This window comes from Mesoplodon bidens (genome assembly GCF_964165515.1).
Source record: "Mesoplodon bidens genome assembly, chromosome: 9".
Lineage (NCBI taxonomy): Eukaryota > Metazoa > Chordata > Mammalia > Artiodactyla > Ziphiidae > Mesoplodon > Mesoplodon bidens.
In genome coordinates, this window is record NC_138166.1 from 26,807,637 (window position 1) to 26,829,145 (window position 21,509).

The window sequence follows — 21,509 nt, forward strand, 5'->3', positions numbered from 1 at the left end:
TTGAAAACAAAACTCCCCAAAGAAGGAGTCATTTAACACTAAATCTCATATAAATGACCTCCCCAAGTTCTTATAAAAAATAGCAGAGAAAACAGCAATTTAGATACCAGTCGAGGCTTGTAAAAATCATAAATACCCTATTAGTTACCATTTTAAAGGCATTCATTCTCCATATCTCTTACCTGGATGATGCAGCTTTGAAAGGGATTTCTGGATGCTGGTCCTAGAAACATGATGTGACATAAACAAATCCAACTGCTGCAAGGTATTGAGATGAATGAACTCTCCTTCATAAGAAAGTTGACTTACACATTTGAAATGAAAGAGAACTGAATTCTTTTCTAACTTCTTAAAAACTAGTGCTTGTCTAACATTGTATGTTTACGTTCAGCCTGACATGTTATGAAACTGGGGTTCAACTGCCAAAAAGTGAGAAAACACTCCTCGGACAGCGCTCAAGGGTTTACAAATATTTATTTCTTTATCCTCTAAGTTGAACTAAATAGAAATTATACATAATGGTACAAATTCTGCAGTGTACAGTGGCAGATTCATGCAAGAGTCAAACAGACCCGTTGTCAATGGTCTTTGTAGCTTGCCACCAGATGGTAATAAGTCTCATGGCTTATCATCAGTGAGAAGAAACAATATGGCACATGCTGTGATGGACACAGGCAAGCAAATAAAAGGAAGCCATACAGACAAAAATACCCCAATACAGTCCTCCAGCTTGTAACTAAGCCATTTAGACACAAACAGAACACACTGAGTTTATAATGAAAGCCAAAAGGATAATGCTATCTTCCCAAGAAAAATAAAATAAACATACCAGCTTACATAACATACTACAATCAAAAGTGTTTCTGGAAAATCTATTATTTATATCTGATTCAAATGCAACAGTTGTTGGCCTGAAAAATGAGCACTGCTTTTGAAGAAGTACCTCTATGTGATACTTTGCTCTAAGAAAAATAACAGCAACTCCTTGCAGGCATCATGACTGTGGCACTTTCTCCTGGGGTCTCAAATACCTATACAATGCTAAGTGATATTTTTAATACATCAGTCAGGCTGAAGACAATTCATTTCAAGGACAACAGCTGCTGTGTTTGTTTCATGCTTACCACTAACACTCAAAACAATTTACTGTAATTTACAAATTTTACAAATGTCCATAATAACTATGAAGATTTACAAAACCCTACACCCTATAGCAAATATTACACACTTGATTAAAAACATCCTAAGTATTTAACTAACTTTAGGAAGGAAAAAACTCTAAAATATATTTGGAATTGCCACTTACTAAGCAGGCAAAGACTTTCTGTTCCCTTTTTGCTAGAGCTCTTATTAGTGTTTATTACTATTTTTAATTCCTGTTTCTCCAAGTTGATAGCTTTGCACTGAAATATTCAGTAATAACCACAAAAGAAAACATTAGCAATGTAGAATGCTAGATGTGGAAGAGACCTCACAAATCATAAAGTAAGATCCATTCAAGCTGTAATCCTTCTAGCTAACAAATCTCCATCTCTAGCTCAATGGGTGACACAAGACTGAAAACAGAGGTGCACATTGTCCTATGCCAAACTCATTCTATTCACAGGTCCTCTCCCTCCCCAGAGAATAACATAGAAGACAGCTGAAGAAGGAGACTGACCCCACATTGAGGTGTCCCTTTCAATCTAGGATGGGTAGTTATGGGTTATGATTCTTTCTCAGCTGTGTGTTCCCAGAGGGCATGGGGTCTGGCGAAAATGTGCTGGAGTCAAGGCAGTTGACTAAGTATGTGCCCTTCCTGAGTTCAAGAAAAAGGGGATAAAAATGATCAATTCACTTGTGATTTTCCAAGCTTGGGCATGTCGCAAAGGAGATTCTAAATTTGATTTCTAATGCCAGACAGAACAAAAGATTGCAAATATGTTTTTGTGGTATGTTTCAGATTCTCAAGAAGGACAGGACAGCATAGGTTGTTGATTTGTCTTTTGAGAGGGCAATGGAGATTTATCTTAAAGTATATCATGATGTGTGTGTGTGTGTGTGTGACTGTGTGCCTGCACTCACGTATGGGGGGAGAAAAGAGGAGGGAGGAGCCGGCGGCAGGGAGACAGAGAGACAGAAACTGAGAAAACAGAAAAATAAGTGTGTATGAAATTTAGTGCTCTCCCTAAACTGTGAACTTGTGTCCTCAAAATTTTCTAATCAGGCTTATTTCAAGTTAGCATTTTAAAAAGCTTTTTTCTTTTTCTTGTTAAAATAGTCATCTCAGTTTAGTTGAACAGCTTGTAGGACCATTTATTCTTAAGACTTACATCATAGAAAAGTTATTTTCCTTAGTCTTCTCTCTTCAGTTACCAAATATTTTAGTTCACAATTGACGTTACTGCTACCATTATTATTAACTGCTTGTGTGTGTTATTTAAAGTGATAACTACTTACACCGCAACTGCCTTATTTTTAAAAAAATTTGAATACAGGAGAAAATCCTACTTTCCCTTCTCTTGTGTTAATGGAAGAATATTTTCAATTATGCTTTGCCTTATCTGTTCACTTTGAGTATTTCAGACATAAACTTTGCTAAGGACCGTCCCTGTGATTTGTGGTTACGGTTCTATTTCTCCACGTTGGGCAGGCTTTTATTGAAACATATACAGTTTTCGGTTAATACTGGTGGGCAGCAATGACCTCCAGTGGATTTCTAGGTAAATAACAACTGCATTTTTCAGAGAATGTTAATTTCCAATATATTTGTTTCCTTTAGGACTTTTGGAGCTTGGCAGCTTATTGAATGAGCTTTCCAAACTTTCTTAAATTTGTTAATGTTTGAATGAAATTGCAAACCATCAAAAGTTATCAACACCTTAACTTTCTTAATTGTATAGCCTATAAGCTAATTTTGAAAACTGAAATTAACATTATTCAAAATTAACATTTGGGCCTCCCTGGTGGCGCAGTGGTTGAGAGTCCGCCTGCCGATGCAGGGGACACGGGTTCGTGCCCCGGTCCGGGAAGATCCCACATGCCGCGGAGCAGCTGGGCCCGTGAGCCATGGCCGCTGGGCCTGCGCGTCTGGAGCCTGTGCTCCACAACGGGAGAGGCCACAACAGTGAGAGGCCCGCGTACCACACAAAAACAAAAAAACAAAACAAACAAAAAAAAAAAAAATTAACATTTAAATATTCATAATTGTTTTCATGTGTAATTCACTTGCTTTTAGTTTTTGGTTAAATGAAAACTCTCAAAATTTCATATTTTAGAAAGTTAACGGCTAAGTAAAACAGAAGAAAAAACTTCAGGAAATAAGCACTCTCAAAAATAAAAACTTCTGATAAAATTTATAAGAAAAAAGTTAAGGTGCTCTAAACATCTCAGTAGTTAAGTGAACCTCATGAAACAATTTTCCTATTTGTTAATATAAAATTGAAAGGAAATTTTGATATCTGAGAGCAGAATGCTTTACTTTTTTTAAAATAATAAAACATGTTCCTGGAATATCTTTTAGATTTCACAGAAGATTATTTAAAAGGCATAAAACTTAAGTTTTAATAGAGCTTCAGTGCCGTAGTATCTTCATTTTGGGCTTATGAAGTAATAATAAACATATTATCTCCACTTTAAAACATGATATAAGCATTAACACATTTTTACTCCAGTTAGTTTTTTTCTGAAAATGAGCTAGATATAGTTACTGAGAAACTGGTTTCAGATCTTTCCTGGACAATTCATAGAATTAAAAAAAAGATAGGAGAATATACCTTTTCTACCACAAGAGGGCAGCAAAAATGTTTTCAGTTAGAATCTGTCACTCCAGCTGTTCTGACATATTTTGCTGTTTTTCTGAGAAGTTACCTTAACTTTCTTCTTCCTGCACTGGAGTGAAATTGAAAGAATGTGTTTTCATCCTGAAACAGAACTATTGTGAATGTGGTTTAATGAATGTTTTATGAAAAGCACAAGCCTCAAGGTGACCACAATTTTTCCTTCATGGTTTACGATAATTACAACACACCTGCTTCATAAAGCTCATGGCTTAGACAACACTAACACAATAATTCTTAAAGACTATGGATGGTTCACATGAGAATGTTGAAGTATCTGATATTCTATATGTTTTACATCGTGGTGGAAAGGCAAAATTCAGAAGGATTAAAACATTTATTTTTGCCATGATTATGAAAATCTCTAATTTTTCAGCAATATTGCAATAATCTTAAGTCTTCCCAGGGTAATAATAATTGTCATGGAAAAGCAGCCAAGTACTCAGAGCTACAGCTATGGTCACCTTTTGATAAATATAATGTGAAATTATCAAGCAATACATTGTTTTTAAAAAATTAGTTAATTTTATGTAAGATTCAACCAGTCAAATGAGTATATAGAATAATTTATCATAACACCTTTATAGTCCTTTCTATATTACAGAAATCTCTTTTAAGTAATGCAAAGAAGGTGGATGGTTTCTCGTTCTTTTTTTCTTTTTTTTTTAGTTTCTAAATATAAATTCTTCAGAAGCCAGTAGATGGTTTCGCCCCATCAGGAGTCCAGCACATGCCTAGGCAAGCGATAGTGCTCAGCTTTGGGACGGAGCTTCTTTTCCTGTGGGTTGGCATACTTCCACTTGGAAGGGGACATTTTAAGCTTTCTTCTCTTTTTATCCGTGCACCATACCTTTTCACAGTATTCTTCTACTCTCTGGAAGTTGCTATAACCAATCAGCTGCAAGAATTCCTTGTACCAGGGTTTTGTTCCATGTGGGATGCTGCTCTGAGCAGGACAAGGCATCTTGTGAGGCCCGTCCTCTTCGTAGTCTTTGTTAAACATTTCCTCCACTCTCTCCTCTTCCACAACCTCCAGGGTGATTTTACGGATTGTATGGACAAAACTATGTTCTACTGTCTGGCAAAAATAGGTCCCAGCATCCACTTTGCGTACCCTTAGGAAGAGTAAACCGAGGTCCATCTTAACCATTCTGTCATCTGTCTTCACCTGCAAGAACAAGAAAATCAATGGCACTGAAGTATTATCCAGGACAAAAGAATGCCAACCTATAACCCTTTCCACTATCTAGAATTTTTCATTTTTGTTATTGTATGATGAAATCCTAAAAATCATATATATAATTATATATATTATATACCTATTATATGAGTATATTAACTATATATTATATAAATGTATATAAATTATGTTAGTATTTTATTTATATATTCATATTTTAATACATATATTTCTTTTATATTGTTATACTATATATAAATATAATATAAATATATATGAGAAAGAGGTAAGTAATTACATCAGGTGTGTGTGTGTCCTGAACTTATTTATATTGAGATCACTTCATATCAATGACTTTGAGGTCAATTTACATCAGTATTGTTAAGAGCAAACTGAGACCAGTTCAGCATAGCACTCGAAGTTTGAGTGAAATGAAGATTTGTCAAATTTAATTTCTTTTGTAATGCCAGAACAAATGCCATTGCTCACATTATTATTATTATTATTATTAGTTCAAGGGTTCTTATGTTTCCCAGATCATAATGATCAATGTACCTACAAGGACCTGTGTTGAGAGAGCTGGGATACCTATACTCTCTCTCCTTACCGGAAAAAAAAAAAAAATCCATCCATTCCATTTCACTATTTTTTGCTACATATTTCATGACTGTTTCTTTGACCTTATCTCATGGCAGTCTCCCCCAAATCCTTCTTCTTTCTGTTTCTGCTTTCATGCCCAACTTGATTCTGTTTCAGGACCTAGAGGGACTCCCATACGGCTGGCTCCTTCTCATCTCGAAAGGCTGAACTAAATGTCATTTCTTCAGGCCTCCTTCACACCCAATGTCAAAGTATCCTCCTTCCCTTAATACCATCATCTCACCTGTTAACCTTTGTACACCAGAGCCTGCAACATTACCTGCAAATACATAACAACAGTCCTGTAATACGTTTTCTTATACCTGGTATCTTTCTCCTTTATGTCAACATATGGGTACTATTTTACTCTTCAAAGTCCACTCCCTTTCGTCATGCTCCTGATTGAGAATTTATTCAGACTCTATTGCTCCTCTGAGCAGGTGAGAATTGCTCAAGGAACCAGATTCTGCCTTTCTAACTGTCTATCCCAAAGCAGCTTAATGTGGTGTTTCTCACTAGGCTTGGTGGAAGAGGAACACTTCTGGAGATGAATGAATTTTCTAGAAGGATTTCTTAATGTGTTTATTTGCATGATAATCAATATAAACTAATACACTCTATTTGGGATCGTGTGGAAGATCAACCTCATTGTGAGTGTTTGTGTTTATTCTGAACCATTTTTAAAGCTTGAATAGTTTCCAGCTGCTGAGAACAAAGGTAAATTTAATATGTTAATGATACATTCCAGCCATATGAAAACCAAACAACATCCCTACGTAGTAATGTACATAAAAGGTTTTGAAGTCACTTGAACAACGTGTGGGGGGACTGCGTCATCATATGGCACAAGGTGCTGTGGATAGATGTTTTACACACACACATACACACACATATGTGGTAGTCTGTATTCCAAAATATGTTCATGGAGATACCTTATTTCAGCGAAAAAAAGTCATCACATTAAATAAACATTTAAATGATGCATAATTTATTTACATTTTATTTGTAAATTTATTTTCATTCTATATTTGAAAAGCTATGAGCACAAAGAATGCATTTCTTGTTTCAGTCTTATGAATATTTGATGAACATTCTAAGTGATAATAGCAGCCCAAGAAAATGTTTTACTTTTAAGGGCAGGTGGTGGTGGGAACCTATACGATACTAGAATCAAACCTTCCTCCTCACAACTGCCACTGCTCTTGGCCCCTGAACTCTCCCCTTATTTCGCACTTCTTATTCTGGTCTTAGTCTTTCTTTCCATTAGTTGAACTCCTTTCTGTTGTTGGGAACTCCACCCATCCACTACTTAAAAAAATTCCTTCTAGGCTTAAATTTTCCCTTCTTAAATGAATACTTTCTTTACAGCCCACAAAAATCTTTTGTTTCTTTTTGTAACTCAATAGCATTCACATCTGTAGTACATAAGTTGGTATTTTTATTCCTCTTCAAATTATTTTTCCATACAATTTTAATCTCTTGAACCATATACTAAGTTTCATAATGGCAAAGGCCTATCTCCTAATCATTCTGAATATTCCACAGTGAGTGCTCAGAACACACTGAAAAATGAGAACATACTAATTAGTTCATAGTGCACAAACATGCAAAACAATGGGGTATACCAGTAAAGATACATCCAAAAGTTATTCACTTTTTCTAGGTAAGTTCAATAATGACTTGGATAGAGAGGAAACAAGCATGATTTCAGGAGCAGTTACTAACTAATGAAAGAAGAGGTCTGTGCTCCACAGATACACAGAAAAAACAGCTCCAGGACACTGTCTTCCCCTGAAAAGAATCTGCATACAAACATCATCACGAATATGATCCTTTGATCTCTCCCTACTATACCTCCTGTGAGAGTGAATAATACATGAGAAAACACCAAAGTCATCTAGCCTAGTCTCTGGCATAGAGCAAGCAGTCTATGAAAGTGTTTTGAAATAAAACAAAAAGCAAAAATAGAAATAAATACAAACCTTTCATCACTGGATGAGAAGTACTTTCTTGTTTTTTGTTTTCTGTTTCCAAGTCTGGTATAAAAAGCAGGTGTTTCTTTCATAATCAGAAACCCAAGTTTGAGAAACTGCACTGTGTATAGATAAAGTCCAGACTGGTTCAAAAATGTGGAAGCATGACAATTACAATGGGAATTGTCCTACATCATTTATTTGCATGTTATAGATAGTGCCTGTCTTGGAACTTTGGTCTCCCCTCCTGGTTACAGTGAATCATAAATTCAGGAAAAGATGTTTTAACTCTTGAGTCTGGACAGCTGTACACTATGAAGGTTAAACTGCTTTGAAAGTTAAATATATTTTCCATGGCCTTTGAATGCCTAAAAATAAAAAATGACTTAGAAATTTGTATTTGAAGTCTTTCCACGATTTAATCTTTCCACTTTTGTTAACATGGATACCTTCAACATCAAATCTTTATTACAGAATTGTTTTCACCCAGCTGTTCTGTCTGCAGACCAGATTTCCTTGGTCAAGAAGACGGTACATAATACATCATTTTATCAAATATTCTTATAGGCAATCTATAAAAACACAAAATCTCTTAATGAAAATGGTTTTAATATTCTTAAAGATTGATTCAGTATGTTTCATAATGTCAAATAAAAAAAGTAATTGAACAAAGAACCCTGCACATCTGATAGCTAGTCATGAAGAAGCAGTGACTTCCATGTGTATCAACCATATGATATGGTTCCACACTTTTTATAGGAAATGGACAGACATAGGCCTTGAATTGGTTAGTTCAGAATATATTTAACAATGAAATCAGTTTTAGTAAAGAAATAAAGACCAATAATTTTATGTATTTGTTTGTTTATCTGGCCTTCTTTCAATTAAAAAATTTGCTTGACTTACAGAAAATGTATCATATATTACAGTATAAAAATAAAATTTTCCTTTTATTAAAAACACTTTCCAATGTGAACTTGCTATATGACAGAGATGATTCCCCAAGAGACACAGGATGAATTACTTAATAGCTCATTTGGGGAAACCTACCACACTATACAGAGAACAAGTAAAGTTGTATTTACTTCAGATCAAAGATCCAACTGGAGAAAACGTAAATCTAACTCAAGAAGATGCTGAGAAGAAAGTTATCAAAAATAAGAACTCTATACTGTGAAAAATGTATTCAAAATATCAACTATATCAAAGAAGTTTGGAATATTTATGTTCAAGAATGGATTAATGTACACAGAAGATGCAAAGAATTCTTGAAAGTCAACAAAGAGAAATAAAAGGTGGAATGGAAAAAGCATATAAATTGGCAATTCAGAGGAGAAACCCAAATGTTTAGTAAGTATGCAAACTTAATGTTCAACTTTACTAGTAATTTTAGGAATGCAAATTTAAACAAAATACTACATCATACCCAGAAGAAAGGCAAAAAATAGAAAATACCAAATATAGGTGAGGATATAGGGAAATGGGAACCCACATGAACTGCTTTGAGAGGGCAGATGGTGCAGAAATTCTGCAAAGCAAGCTGGAAAGAGTTATAGAAATGAAAGATGTTGACAGATAATAATTTAGAAATTTTCACTCAGATCTATAAGGGGTTAGCTGCAGAGATGATGATTAAAGATATGGTAGTGAGGGCTTCCCTGGTGGCGCAGTAGTTGAGAGTCCGCCTGCCGATGCAGGGGACACGGGTTCATGCCCCAGTCCAGGAAGATCCCACATGCCGCGGAGCGGCTGGGCCCGTGAGCCATGGCCGCTGAGGCTGCGCGTCAGGAGCCTGTGCTCCGCAACGGGAGGGGCCACAACAGTGAGAGGCCCGCGTACCGCAAAAAAAAAAAAAAAAAAAAAAAAAAAGAATATAAGGGGACTTCCCTGGTGGTCCAGTGGTTAAGAATCCACCTTCCAATGTAGGGGATGTGCGTTCTATCCCTGGTCGGGGAACTAAGATCCCACATGCTGTGGGGCAACTAAGCCCACGCATTGCAAATACTGAGCCTGTGTGCTCTAGGGCCTGCGTACCACAACTACTGAGCCTGCACGCTCTGGAGCCTGCAAGCCACAACTAGAAAGAAGCCCACATGCCACAACTAGAGAAGTCCGCGCACCGCAACAAAGAGCCCATGCGCCACAGCGAAGGATCCCACATGCCGCGACTAAGACCTGAATCAGCCAAATAAATAAAATTAAAAAAAAAAAAAAAGAATATCAGGATGATCAGGATGAGGGGAATAAGAGGACAGAGGATGAAAGTAAAGATAATGTTTGAACACAAAACTGCATACCATAAGGCACTGAACAGCTACTCTAATTGGAGTATAAATTCAAAACTAAATTTCCTAGTGACCAAAGGAAAGAGGAAAGTATGATAAATTCTGAGATCCAAGTGTCTCTAAAATATACTTTTAAAGTTACTTTCTGCATTACCATGTTACTTCGTTTAATCAGATGTCCAGAGTCAGACTGGTCTCAGTGGGATTAAACAGATCGGGATCTGATTCCATAGATCTAGAAAGATATATGTTTAATTTTCAAAGGTGTTCAGCATTCTCTTGGAAAATTAACAGAAGAGAGTTCTACCTGAAACTCTAGATCCATTCTTATGATCACATAGCTGCTTTATATTTTCCCTTCATACAACAGAAACTGTCTTTGCCATTGCAATGGAAAAAATGAAATTAATAAGCTATATTGCTAATTACTCCAGAACTAAAATACGCGGCATATGACATTATAAAAACATGCTTGTCAAGGTTCAAAAATGTAAGTTTTGAATATTTACCTGCAAATAGTTGTTAGTTTAGAAAAAATGAGAACATTTTTTAACAGACTGAAGTAGAAACATCAAAACTACTAAACAGATGTTTCAAACGAGGCAAAGAGTTCACATGCTTTAATGTTATGATAACAAGAAAAACAAAGAAATAATATTCACGTGAAACAAATCTGATGCTTTCAAAACATGTAAATAAAGACAGAAATGTAAACTTAGGGCTGTCACTGATCCCTGTCGTGGATTAGCTAGCACTGGTGAAGGTCAAGAAAATATGAGTCATCTAGCAAACAATATGGTACAATGAAGATAAGATTTTGCTTAAAAAGTTTCCGAGTTTTGACTACAAAATGCAACGGCAACATTAAAAGATGTAACCTGTATACCCGCTTTTCTTTCTTTTGTTTTTACAAGAGAAGCTGTCTCCATAATGCATTGAATCATCAATAAAATTATGCTTTCATGGAGACTGTACAAATTTAGCATAGATGCAATGAACTCTAAGTTATCTAGAAGGAACTGCTGACTGATAAGTTAACTATGCCTCTTAGATTTCTCAACAATATTTAAATAACTTTGATGAATTTATCCTACTCAGTAGGTCTGGAGACGAAGTTAAGAAGTGACAAATTTTTGGTATAGAGTTAAAAAAGAATTGAGAGAGTAAAGTCAAATTGAAGTTCTGGAGTTTTGCTGTCAACTTACATCCTCTCTTGAATTTTCTACAATAAACATGCACATCTGAGCATTATTTAAGCAGTCTATACGGTGCATAAAATTGATACTTTATTTTTAAGACCCACAAACACACAAAAATAGTTTCCCTTAAGTAGAGAATCCCCAATGGAAAGGATCAACAAAGATCAAGGGGGAAATAAATCTTCCATGCTTACCAAGGGATAAATTATGATCATGGCCTTATGGACCAGCAGCTTACTGGCCTTCCTTATACCACTTTGGCATGGGCATGAAGAATATTTTACGCATTTTGGGATTGCTCTGAAACTCCCCCACTTGGGATTTATGAACTCCTTCCTAGAACCCAACCTTGTTTACAGTGTCTTTGGGATGCACATTGGTTTTGTCAGTAAAGAATAAAATCCCAAAGAACACATTCCAAGAAAATATTCATTTTGTTTGGTTTTGCTGAAAACTCATTCCAATGAAATTATAGTGCTCAGCACAAAATGAGGGCTTGGTTTTTCATGAAAAGATATTTTGTCCCAAGTACAGAGGTACTTAATAAGACTTTACTTGTATACGTTTTCGTTTTGAGCTCTTTAATCATTTCCTGTAAAGGGCTATAAAGATGTGGGGCTTCATATGTCATATGGTCTCTGTTATAACTACTCAACTTTGCAGTTGTAGCATGAAGACAATCATAGACACCAGGTAAACAAATGAGCGTGGCAGTTTTCAAATAAAATTTTATTTGTAAACGAGGCTGAGGGCCAGATTTGGCCCTCAGGTTGTACTTTGCCAACTTCTATTTTAAATTATTGTCAAGGTTCCAAAGACTATTCTATTTTCAGGTTAAAAATAATATACTCCAAACTTAAAACATTCAAAATGAGGAGCATAGTAACGTGGGCAGTTACACTAATCTGAGTAGCTTGAAGAAACTATGGCTTTCTTTGTCAGGATAAGTGAAAATTACACACAGTGTAATTTTAAATAAATTTAAATTAATATTTAAATTAATATTTAAATATTTAAATTTAAAATATTTAAATAAATATTTAAATCTAAGCAAATCAATGCATATTTCAATTTTTCAATTGCTTAGTTTTATTTCATTAAAAAATTTTTTTTAAGATTTTTTTTTGATGTGCACCATTTTTAAAGTCTTTATTGAATTTGTTACAATATTGCTTCTATTTTATGTTTTGATTTTTTGGCCCTGGCATGTGGGATCTTAGCTCCCTGCCCAGGGATTGAACCCGTAACCCCTGCAATGGAAGGCAGTCTTAACCATTGGACTGCCAGGGAATTCCCTCAATTACTTAGTTTTAAAATATAGTACGCATGCATTTTAGAGAAAGAGAAATACATAGAGAAATAATGCAATTTTCCAACCACATGCCTTAACAAGTATGGATGCCTTTCCTTTGGGATGTTACTCAGAATTAAATTTTTGCAATTATTTTGGAGGCTTGTAAATTCAAATACATCAAACTGCAGAAATTGAGACTTCATAAACTAGGGTATATCATTTCTGGGTGATTTAGTTGTGTTTCTAACAGTTTTGTCCTTTGCAATCACACAAACATACTTTATACCTCCTTCATAAATGGAAGATTTGAGCTGTATTCCAAATTAAAATTATATGTAGAAATATATACGGCCACCATATTTAAACAATTATAGAAGGCCTATGGAACAGCTAAACTAGGATTCTGTAAATGAACTTACCCTTATCCACATACATAAAATCTTTCTTTTCTTTTCTCCTCAGTTCAGAGAATGAGGGCTCTTCCTCTTCCTTCTTAGAATCCAACCTGTCACTTCTGTAATGATATTCTCTCCCATACTCTTCATCTTGCTTCATCAATTAACTGCACATTTTCTTCTTCATGGCTACTTCCCTTCAACCTCTAACCATGACCAAGTCACTGTTTTTCTTAAGCCAAAAAAGCAAAGCAGAAGTTCTTTCAACTCTTGTCTCCTACTGTTGACCTCTCTCAAACTTCTCACCTAAACCTTTAGGTTGAGAACGCTATACGAACTGTTTCTAATCCCACACAGCCCCGTGCATCAGCGTCACTTCACCTGTTGCTAGATGGCTCCTGGCTTAACCATTCTACTGAACGTTCTCACTAGAGCCTGGGCACTTATTTTCTGATTTTTTCAATGGGTGCTGTTTGTTACTTTGTCCTTATCCAATTCCTTTTCTCTGAGTTCTACTATACCACATCCCCACCTGCACCATCTCTACTCCCTCAAGCTATACTACTCTAGTGGTACTTACCATTTGTGTACTTTGCATCAGTTACTTAATTTTATCTCTGTAATGCACATAATAATACTAACTACCACAGAGAAATGTTGTAAGTTTTTAAAAAGTTACTACACATGAAGCACTTAGAACAGTACAGGGCACATAGTAAGCACTAAATGAATGTTAACTATAATTATGACTTGTTTCTCTAACGATTTTACTCTTCATATTTTGGAGTTTTTTCTTCTCCTATTTTTTCCTTATATGTGCGTTTTCCCCTTGCTTCTAGCTTTAGTTCACAATGCTTCTTATTTATTCCAAGCCTCCAAGGCAGGCTATGGCAGTTAGAGGCACCACTGCAGTGTAACTAAGGGCCTAGGGTTAAAACCAGAATATCTGGCTCAAATTCAGTCTGATTTCACAAGCTATGTGATATTGTGCAAGTAACTCAATCTCTGCGCTTCAGTTTCTTTATCTATAAAGTGGGGACAATAATTCTATTTCATAAGGCTGTTGCAATGATTAAAAGGATTACTATAGGTAACATTCTTAGGACAGTGCCTGGCACACAGTAAGCCATATTTAAGTATAGATGCTTGCTATATTATTCTTACTTTTATTATCTCCATGAATTTACTGCCTCTTTGCTAATGTCTCTCACATATCTCTTGCCATTCCAAATCTTTCCTTTGGGCTTTATATTCCCAGGCATGCATATACCAGGACAGCTCTGTCTGCATGCTTTACAGGAGCCCCAATTCAATACAGCCAAAATCAAAGTCTTCCTTTCCTCCCTGTATTCTTGGAATCACATCACTGCACCATCAACCACACAAACACCCAAACCGGGAACCTATGAATCACTTTTTTTTTTTTTTTATGGTACGTGGGCCTCTCACTGTTGTGACCTCTCCCGTTGTGGAGCACAGGCTCCGGATGCGCAGGCTCAGTGGCCATGGCTCACGGGCCCAGCCGCTCAGCGGCATGTGGGATCTTCCCGGACCGGGGCACAAACCCATGTCCCCTGCATCGGCGGACTCTCAACCACTGAGCCACCAGGGAAGCCCATGAATCACTTTTGATCATTTCTCTTTTATCTCAAATATCAAATGTACTCAATGTTATCTCATAAAAATTAAAATCTGTCTTCTCCCTTCCTACTACCACTGTTTAGTTTGATCAAAACTCTTTCATTTGACCACTGAAATACCTTCTTAAATGGTCTCCTTGACATCTTGCTTATCCTCCAAGCTGGTAAGCCAGTTTCTAGAGTAATGTGTCTAAACAGTGTGTCTAAGGCATTCTCATTGGCTTATAGATAAAGTGAAATGGTTCCTTGGTGGATCTAGTCATTTTTGCATCCTCATGTCCTCCACAGATCTACACTGACCGTATTGTTTGTCATCTCCAGCACATATGATTACACCATTCTTTCTGCTAGTTGGCTTCTATTTATCCATTAAAACACAGCTCAAATGTCACCTCTGCCTTGGATCTTTTCCTAAGTGTCCATAGTGCCACGTCCACACCTGACCTGTCCATTGAGACCATTTTCTTTTCCCGTGGTTTCATACTACGTTGTAATGAACACAATATATTATAACTATCTGTTCACATTACTGTATTCACTGTAAGCCTATAGGCTTCGACAAGGCTAAGGCTATGATTTGTTCACCACCTATTCAGCTAGGCTGTGAATGAATATTTATTGAATTCAAAACACTAATTTTAGACACTTGGGGATGAGAACAGAAGGTTGAAAATGCATTCCTTCTGAGATATTAAATACATTAAACAGCCTTCACAATTTTCGATAATACTAAAGAATATATGTGAAGCACTTGCTCTTATGTGTATGAGGTGGCCACTTGCCCATCCTTTGACTTCGTAGGTGAAGGGCACACTGACAGTTAATGCTGTGCCATTGAACATAATGATGTATGTCCCTATCATCCCTGCTTCCACCTTTATCTCCACACCCACATGCTACAGTCTTAATAACCGAAGTCATCTTTTTAAAATCAAATTTTGATCATGTCATAGCTCTCCTGAACACTACCCAATGGCTTTCTCTTTAATTCAGAGCAAAAACGAAAGCCCTTTATAAGGGCCTACAAATCCCTGCATGAGCTGGCCCTTTACCTCACTTTTTGACTCAGTTTATTAGTTTTCCTATTGCTCTGTCTCCTCCAGCCACATTGCCCTCCACTCTGATGTTCTTCTAATATATCAGGTGCCCTCCTGATGAAACAGGGCCTTTGCACCTGCTGTTCTCACTGTCCAGAAAGCCATTATCCAACACTGTTACATGGCTTATTACCTCACCTCTGTCAAGTCATTTGCAAATGTCACTTTTTTGGTGAACTTCTTAGTAAGGCCTTCCATGACCACCCATTTAATATTGCAACCTTTCCCTGCAAGTAATCTCTCTTGTATTTTTCTCCTTACCATCATCTGATACTTTAAATAATGTTCTTACTTAGTCATATTATTATTATTACTATCTTTCTCTGTTCTCCAGAGTACAAGTTTTACAAAAGCGGGACATAATAGGTGCTCACTAAATAAGTTTCAAATAAATGAATAAAGTGTTATTTTAGTTAAAACCCAAGAAAATGAGGTAGAGTGCCAACAAAGCTGAAGCAGCATGCTCCACTAAACTCTGATGGAAAAAAATATAGATATATATTTGTACATATATATATATATATATATATATATATATATATACACACACACACATATATATATATCTGACAACAGGAGCATTTTTCAGAAATCAAATTCCAGAACTTCTGCACTGAACAGTTTTCCATTTGCCCCATGCTAGTCAGAGCATGTGAAACTGTATTTAGAATTCTGATTTCAGAAGATGGTGTGATTCAGTAGAAAGAACTAAGAGACCTGGATTTGAATCTGCCTCACTATCTATGAATAACCAGGAAAGTGGTTAAACATTCTGTGTCTCAATGATCTCATCTATAAATACATTTTTAAGAATAAAATGGTACATTTTATAAAACACAGATAGCAAATTCCTAGTTACTTGGCTGATGAATAAATGTGAAGCAGCTCAGCTTAGGAGGCAGGAATACCTGAGTTCAAACCTTGGGTCTGTAACTGACTTTATGAGCTCTACCTCTTTGAGTTTTAGTTTCTGCATTTGTAAGATGAGGATTCTTATGCGTAAGGCGCAGCTGTGAGATCCGAGAATAATAAGGTAAGGCGCCTACCCCAGTTCCTGTATACAGTAGATGCACATTAAAGAACAGCCTCATCTCCCAAGTCTCTTCTATGAAGGCTTCTCCCCCAGGATGTCATAATCACGATGCACACCACAATTAACCAGGTCATCAAGCCAAGGGAAAATGCTCCCTTATGAAGTACTTATAAATTAGGCTTTCCATAAACATTTCTGGAATTAATAACATGTTACGTTTCATATGTGTTATTTAAGGAAGCAAGAAACTATAAAATGCACATTCGAGAGAAGTGCAGTGATCCAGTTTAGAAATCAGATAACTGAATTGCTAAAAGCTTTCTAGAAATTTGGTTACGAAGCATTTCTACATATTAATTGGAGCAAAAACATCATCCACCTGAATACATGATTTCTGGACAGCTCAGGAGAGTTGAGGGTGCATCTGTAAGTGGATTCCAGACTCAAAAATAGCAGTTCAATAAAAGGATATGACAATCAAAATTTTTCAGAAAGGCTATGGTCTGACCGTGGCTTGTAGCATCCAGGATGAGCCTTGACGGCCATTGTCAGGGATACTCTAAAAAAGCATACCCACATGAGTTAAGAATTGGACTAGTTGAACTTAAACATCCTGTGCAATGGTCAAGATTTGATAATAAAATTATCTTATATGTCTTATAGTAACTAGAATGCAAAAATGGTCCAAACTCTAAATGCTAAAAAAACTCAATAGACTCTAAAAAACTCTGAAAGAATACACATGTAAAGTCATTTTGCTTTGTGTACACAGCAAGCACATTTAGCTTTTGATGAAGTCAGCAACTGTGTGTTTTGTTTTGTTTTAGATTGTGAATAAATCAATACATATTGTTATGTCTACAGAAATCAAGCACTACCTGATTATGATACAACTTGTCATGCATAGAGTAAACTCAAAATTTCGAGTACCAGTAAATATACCAAGGAAATTGGAATGTAGCTGAAAATAGGGACTAAAATTTGGGGAAAAAGAAGTAGATTATGTTACTATGATAAAGAAACTTAAAATTGAACACTACTGGATGCAGCATGTCAAAATGACTTGGTAAAGTTTTCCAAATGAGGCAGATTACACTGAGTTCCAAATCAGAAACAGAACATACTGAGTGAAGAAAACTACTGATGAAAGAATTACTTCTCTGTCTTCTGAAGCCATTCAACTGGAGGAACTATAGAATATTCCCAGGTCCTCTCCTGCCAAGTCAGTTACAATGGAATTTAAAAACCAGTTTTATCTCAGATTTGTGCAATGGAAAATACTTCAGTACTAAATCAATAATTTATTTCAGTGCAGTGTACTGTAACTTTTTTGGACACGTATCTATTGTTATGATGTCATGAAACTTTAGGAGAATTTTCCTCTCCTGATTGCCTTTCTATACTATTTCTAATAGCCTTTGTTAAGCTGAGGTATCATCTTCCTCTCTAATAGCTATCCCAGGAACCTGGGATATAGAAGTTTAGTCATCTCCCAGAACGTACTTTATGATTCTCGACCAAAAACATGTTGGATTTTTAGTTTCACAACAGGCTAGGGAAAAAAAAAAGGCATAAAATGTAATTGTGCTCTACATGTAGAATCAGTCATTTAAACTTCCGATGACAAAGGTTTCATCTCCAGCGTCAAAATGAGGTACAGACTTTCCTGACTCACTATCTTATGAGTACCTATTAGCTGTCCTCTGTGTCCTAAGGCAGCCCTCTAGAATTTCTTCCTCTTATTCAACTTGTAACCCTCTCTTTACTAAGGACCATTTCCCCAGTATTCACCAAGTCTATCACCCTTTCATATAACCAAATTTTCTATTTTTCTAATTCCATTTTTGTCAAAATTAAGTTCAACACCCACATCAACAATGCTTTATCTGCCTCCCCTAAGCTTTATCTGCTTCACACCCTTGAGCCCTCCCTACATAAAACCAGCTCCCTAGACCCGCATGCATCTATGCAGACTCTTCTGTATGTGTGCTTTAAATGCTGCCTAGTCTTCCGTCTGTAAAAGCGGGCCAACTCGTTCCTCTCTCATTAGTTAGATAATTATAGAAATATAATGTCCACCACTAAACCTGCTTAGAAGGATAAAAGAGCTGATGCCTTTTCTTTGGACAACAGTGGAACCCCTGAGTTGATGTCTCACATATGATTTAATAGCTTTATCAACAACTGTTTTAATGTCGCTGCTACTGTTGTTTCAATTCTATTATCCATGTGTCTAAGATATATGTGATAATGGTGTTTAATTTTGCTATTTTTCTAAAACACTGCCTTGGGTGATACAATTTGAGACTATAATTTTACAACATGACACTAAGATCATGAAGCCGAAAAAAGCTCCTAAGTTAAAATCTAATTCTAGGTTCCAAATTGTATTTATACATACATACATAATTTATTTATATATGTCTATAAATATAGATGTATATAAAAACCTACATGTATAGGTATTTTAAAACCTTTATATATACATATATACATATACCTATATATATACACATATATTTATATGTATATAAATCACACATAATAAAAAAAAAAACACTTTTAAAATGACAGGTACAGCACAATAGATTGTTTAATTTTTTAAGTACCCAAATAAAGTATCATCTATCTACTGATGGCACACTGTATGCAAGACACCATGGTGTGAATGTGCAGCTATGAATTACCTCCTCTTTTCTTGTGTCGTGTCCTTTCTGCACAAACCAGATAACTTTTGCTTGTAAAGATCGCGGGGTACATTCCAGCAAAGTACTGTTGTTCTCTACGCCATAGGCCAATCGTTCCTCAGTCTTATCCAAAATATCCCCTATAACATAAATGTTAACATCAGCCTTGAGACTTTGATTTTACTGGCAAACAATATTTTTGAAAAGATTCTTTATTCAGACCCCTATAGCAAAGTGAGTAACTTTTATTACTCATTGTTAATTTCTATACAGGAGTTATTTAGGGAGAGTAGCATACCAAAATCTAGGCATTAAAAAGGCACAGCGGGCTATGGAGTGAGACAGCAAGAAGTAACTGGGAGTTTGGTTCCAAAGGATGTAACAGTCAGATCAGTAAGAAGGTGCAACAGTGTTAAATTCATGGAAAATCAGTGGCAACATCCACTGATAAAGCGGGCAAGAGAAGGTGAGCCCCAAACAATTAAGCAAGGCATAGAACTACAATTCATGATTACAACCAAAGGCAGAAAGCAGAAATCAAGGAGATATGACACTACATAAACGCAAGTGTGTGTTATCTTGACAATGGACTGCACTTATCCAGATACGGGGCTCCTGAAGGAAGAAAAGAGTACGAAACTGAACTAAGGACTTTGTGAACAAGAGCTTCTTGATTATAATCTGTATTTTGGCCCAGAAAGGCTCTCACTGAACTTGAACTCAAATGGGCAGAGAGGCAAGTATACCTAACTGCAGTTTGGAATAAAAGCAAGTGGATTTATTCTTTGTTGTTTTTAACCAAGATCAAATTCAGTACTAGATCCCAGGATTTTTTTTTCTATGTCTGAGTCCTCCTTGCATTCAAAACTGACCCCTAAATTTCCTTAAAACTATAATGCCATCTTTCTCTAGCTAATAGAGAAAGGCTTACATCTTGCATCAAATCCTGAATCAGCCCGGGGTCTAGCAAATTGATCCCGGACCACAATCTCTGGAGCTGTGTATAAATACCTCTGGTCTCCCAATCATGGTGCCCCTTCCCCCTGTTGCTTCCTGGTGAGCGCAGCCTGTTCACCAACTACCATCATGGTGTAAAGAGTCAGGACGGTGGTTTTCCGTCTTGTCTGACTTCTCTACGTTTGTCTACAGCTGAAATTTTCTCTCTTCCTTTACACATTGGACCACGTACCACCTTTCATCAGAAACGCAGTGAAAGAGTCGAAGTTTTCCACTTTATTCTATCCAAAGCTTAGTAGGTGACTTGATTCAAGTTAGATCACTCTTGATAAAATTACTGTAAGTTATAAAAACATGGTGAAGACATTCCCAGGGTTGAACTGGTGAAATAAATCCTGCAAATCACCGTGGCATCTGCCACCTAAAGTATGCAGCATTTTTGTTTTGGAGTCCCCTTTTTGAATTCTAACAATAAAGCTTGGTAGGTAGATAAAACATTTTCCTAATTAGGAAAGATTATATATCCAATGCACAAAATCTTAACTACATGGAAAAACAGAATACTTTCAGGAACATAGTTCTAGTGTGTATCAATCACAAAGAAAACAAGGACCCTGTTTTAAGAAGCTGGCAGTTTATCTTCAACGCACACTCTAAGAAACCCATGGCAATCGATTTTCTATGGATTACCGACAAACTGCTGTCCAAAGCACTGCTGAGCTGCATTTCCATGACGAACATCTTGTCTGCGGAACCGCCTGAAAGTAAGTAAATGCATTTAGGAGATGTTCAGATTTCAATTTTCCAGACTTTAAAAGATAGCCAACTGCATTAAAGTTTCAAGTAGTACTCTGCTACTGAAAAAACTGATCAGTCATACGAAACCAGGATAAAATCCAAGTTTCATAGTTTTCCATATTTCCATTGAATGTTATTCAATGGATAAGATCTATAGAAAACTGTTTTTTTTTTTTTTTTTTTTTTTTTTTTTTTCTTTTTGCGGTATGTGGGCCTCTCACTGCTGTGGCCTCTCCCGCTGCGGAGCACAGGCTCCGGACGCGCAGGCCCAGCGGCCATGGCTCACGGGCCCAGCCGCTCCGCGGCATGCGGGATCCTCCCAGACCGGGGCACGAACCCGTATCCCCTGCATCGGCAGGCGGACTCTCAACCACTGCGCCACCAGGGAGGCCCTAGAAAACTGTTTTTTAAATCGTCACATGAGTTTGATTATAATTTAAGAAGGTTCTCTTTACATTTCTTTAAGAATTTAGTTAAACAAGAAGTCTTCTAGTTCAAAATGAGGGCCTTGGGT

At 36.5% G+C, this 21,509-nt stretch overlaps 1 protein-coding gene across 1 annotated transcript in view; it reads right to left on the minus strand.

Moving 5' to 3' along the window:
- Nucleotides 1-455: 455 nt before the first annotated feature.
- SEMA3E (semaphorin 3E) overlaps nt 456-21,509 on the minus strand; it is a 263,684-nt gene continuing 242,630 nt past the window's right edge. Inside the window, exons 15-17 of the mRNA XM_081244517.1 lie at nt 20,888-20,955; nt 19,241-19,380; nt 456-4,986 (exon numbers count right to left, since the gene is read on the minus strand). Coding sequence (XP_081100643.1) covers nt 4,534-4,986; nt 19,241-19,380; nt 20,888-20,955 — 661 coding nt within the window. The 3' untranslated portion in view covers nt 456-4,533. The remainder of the gene's footprint in view (nt 4,987-19,240; nt 19,381-20,887; nt 20,956-21,509) is intronic.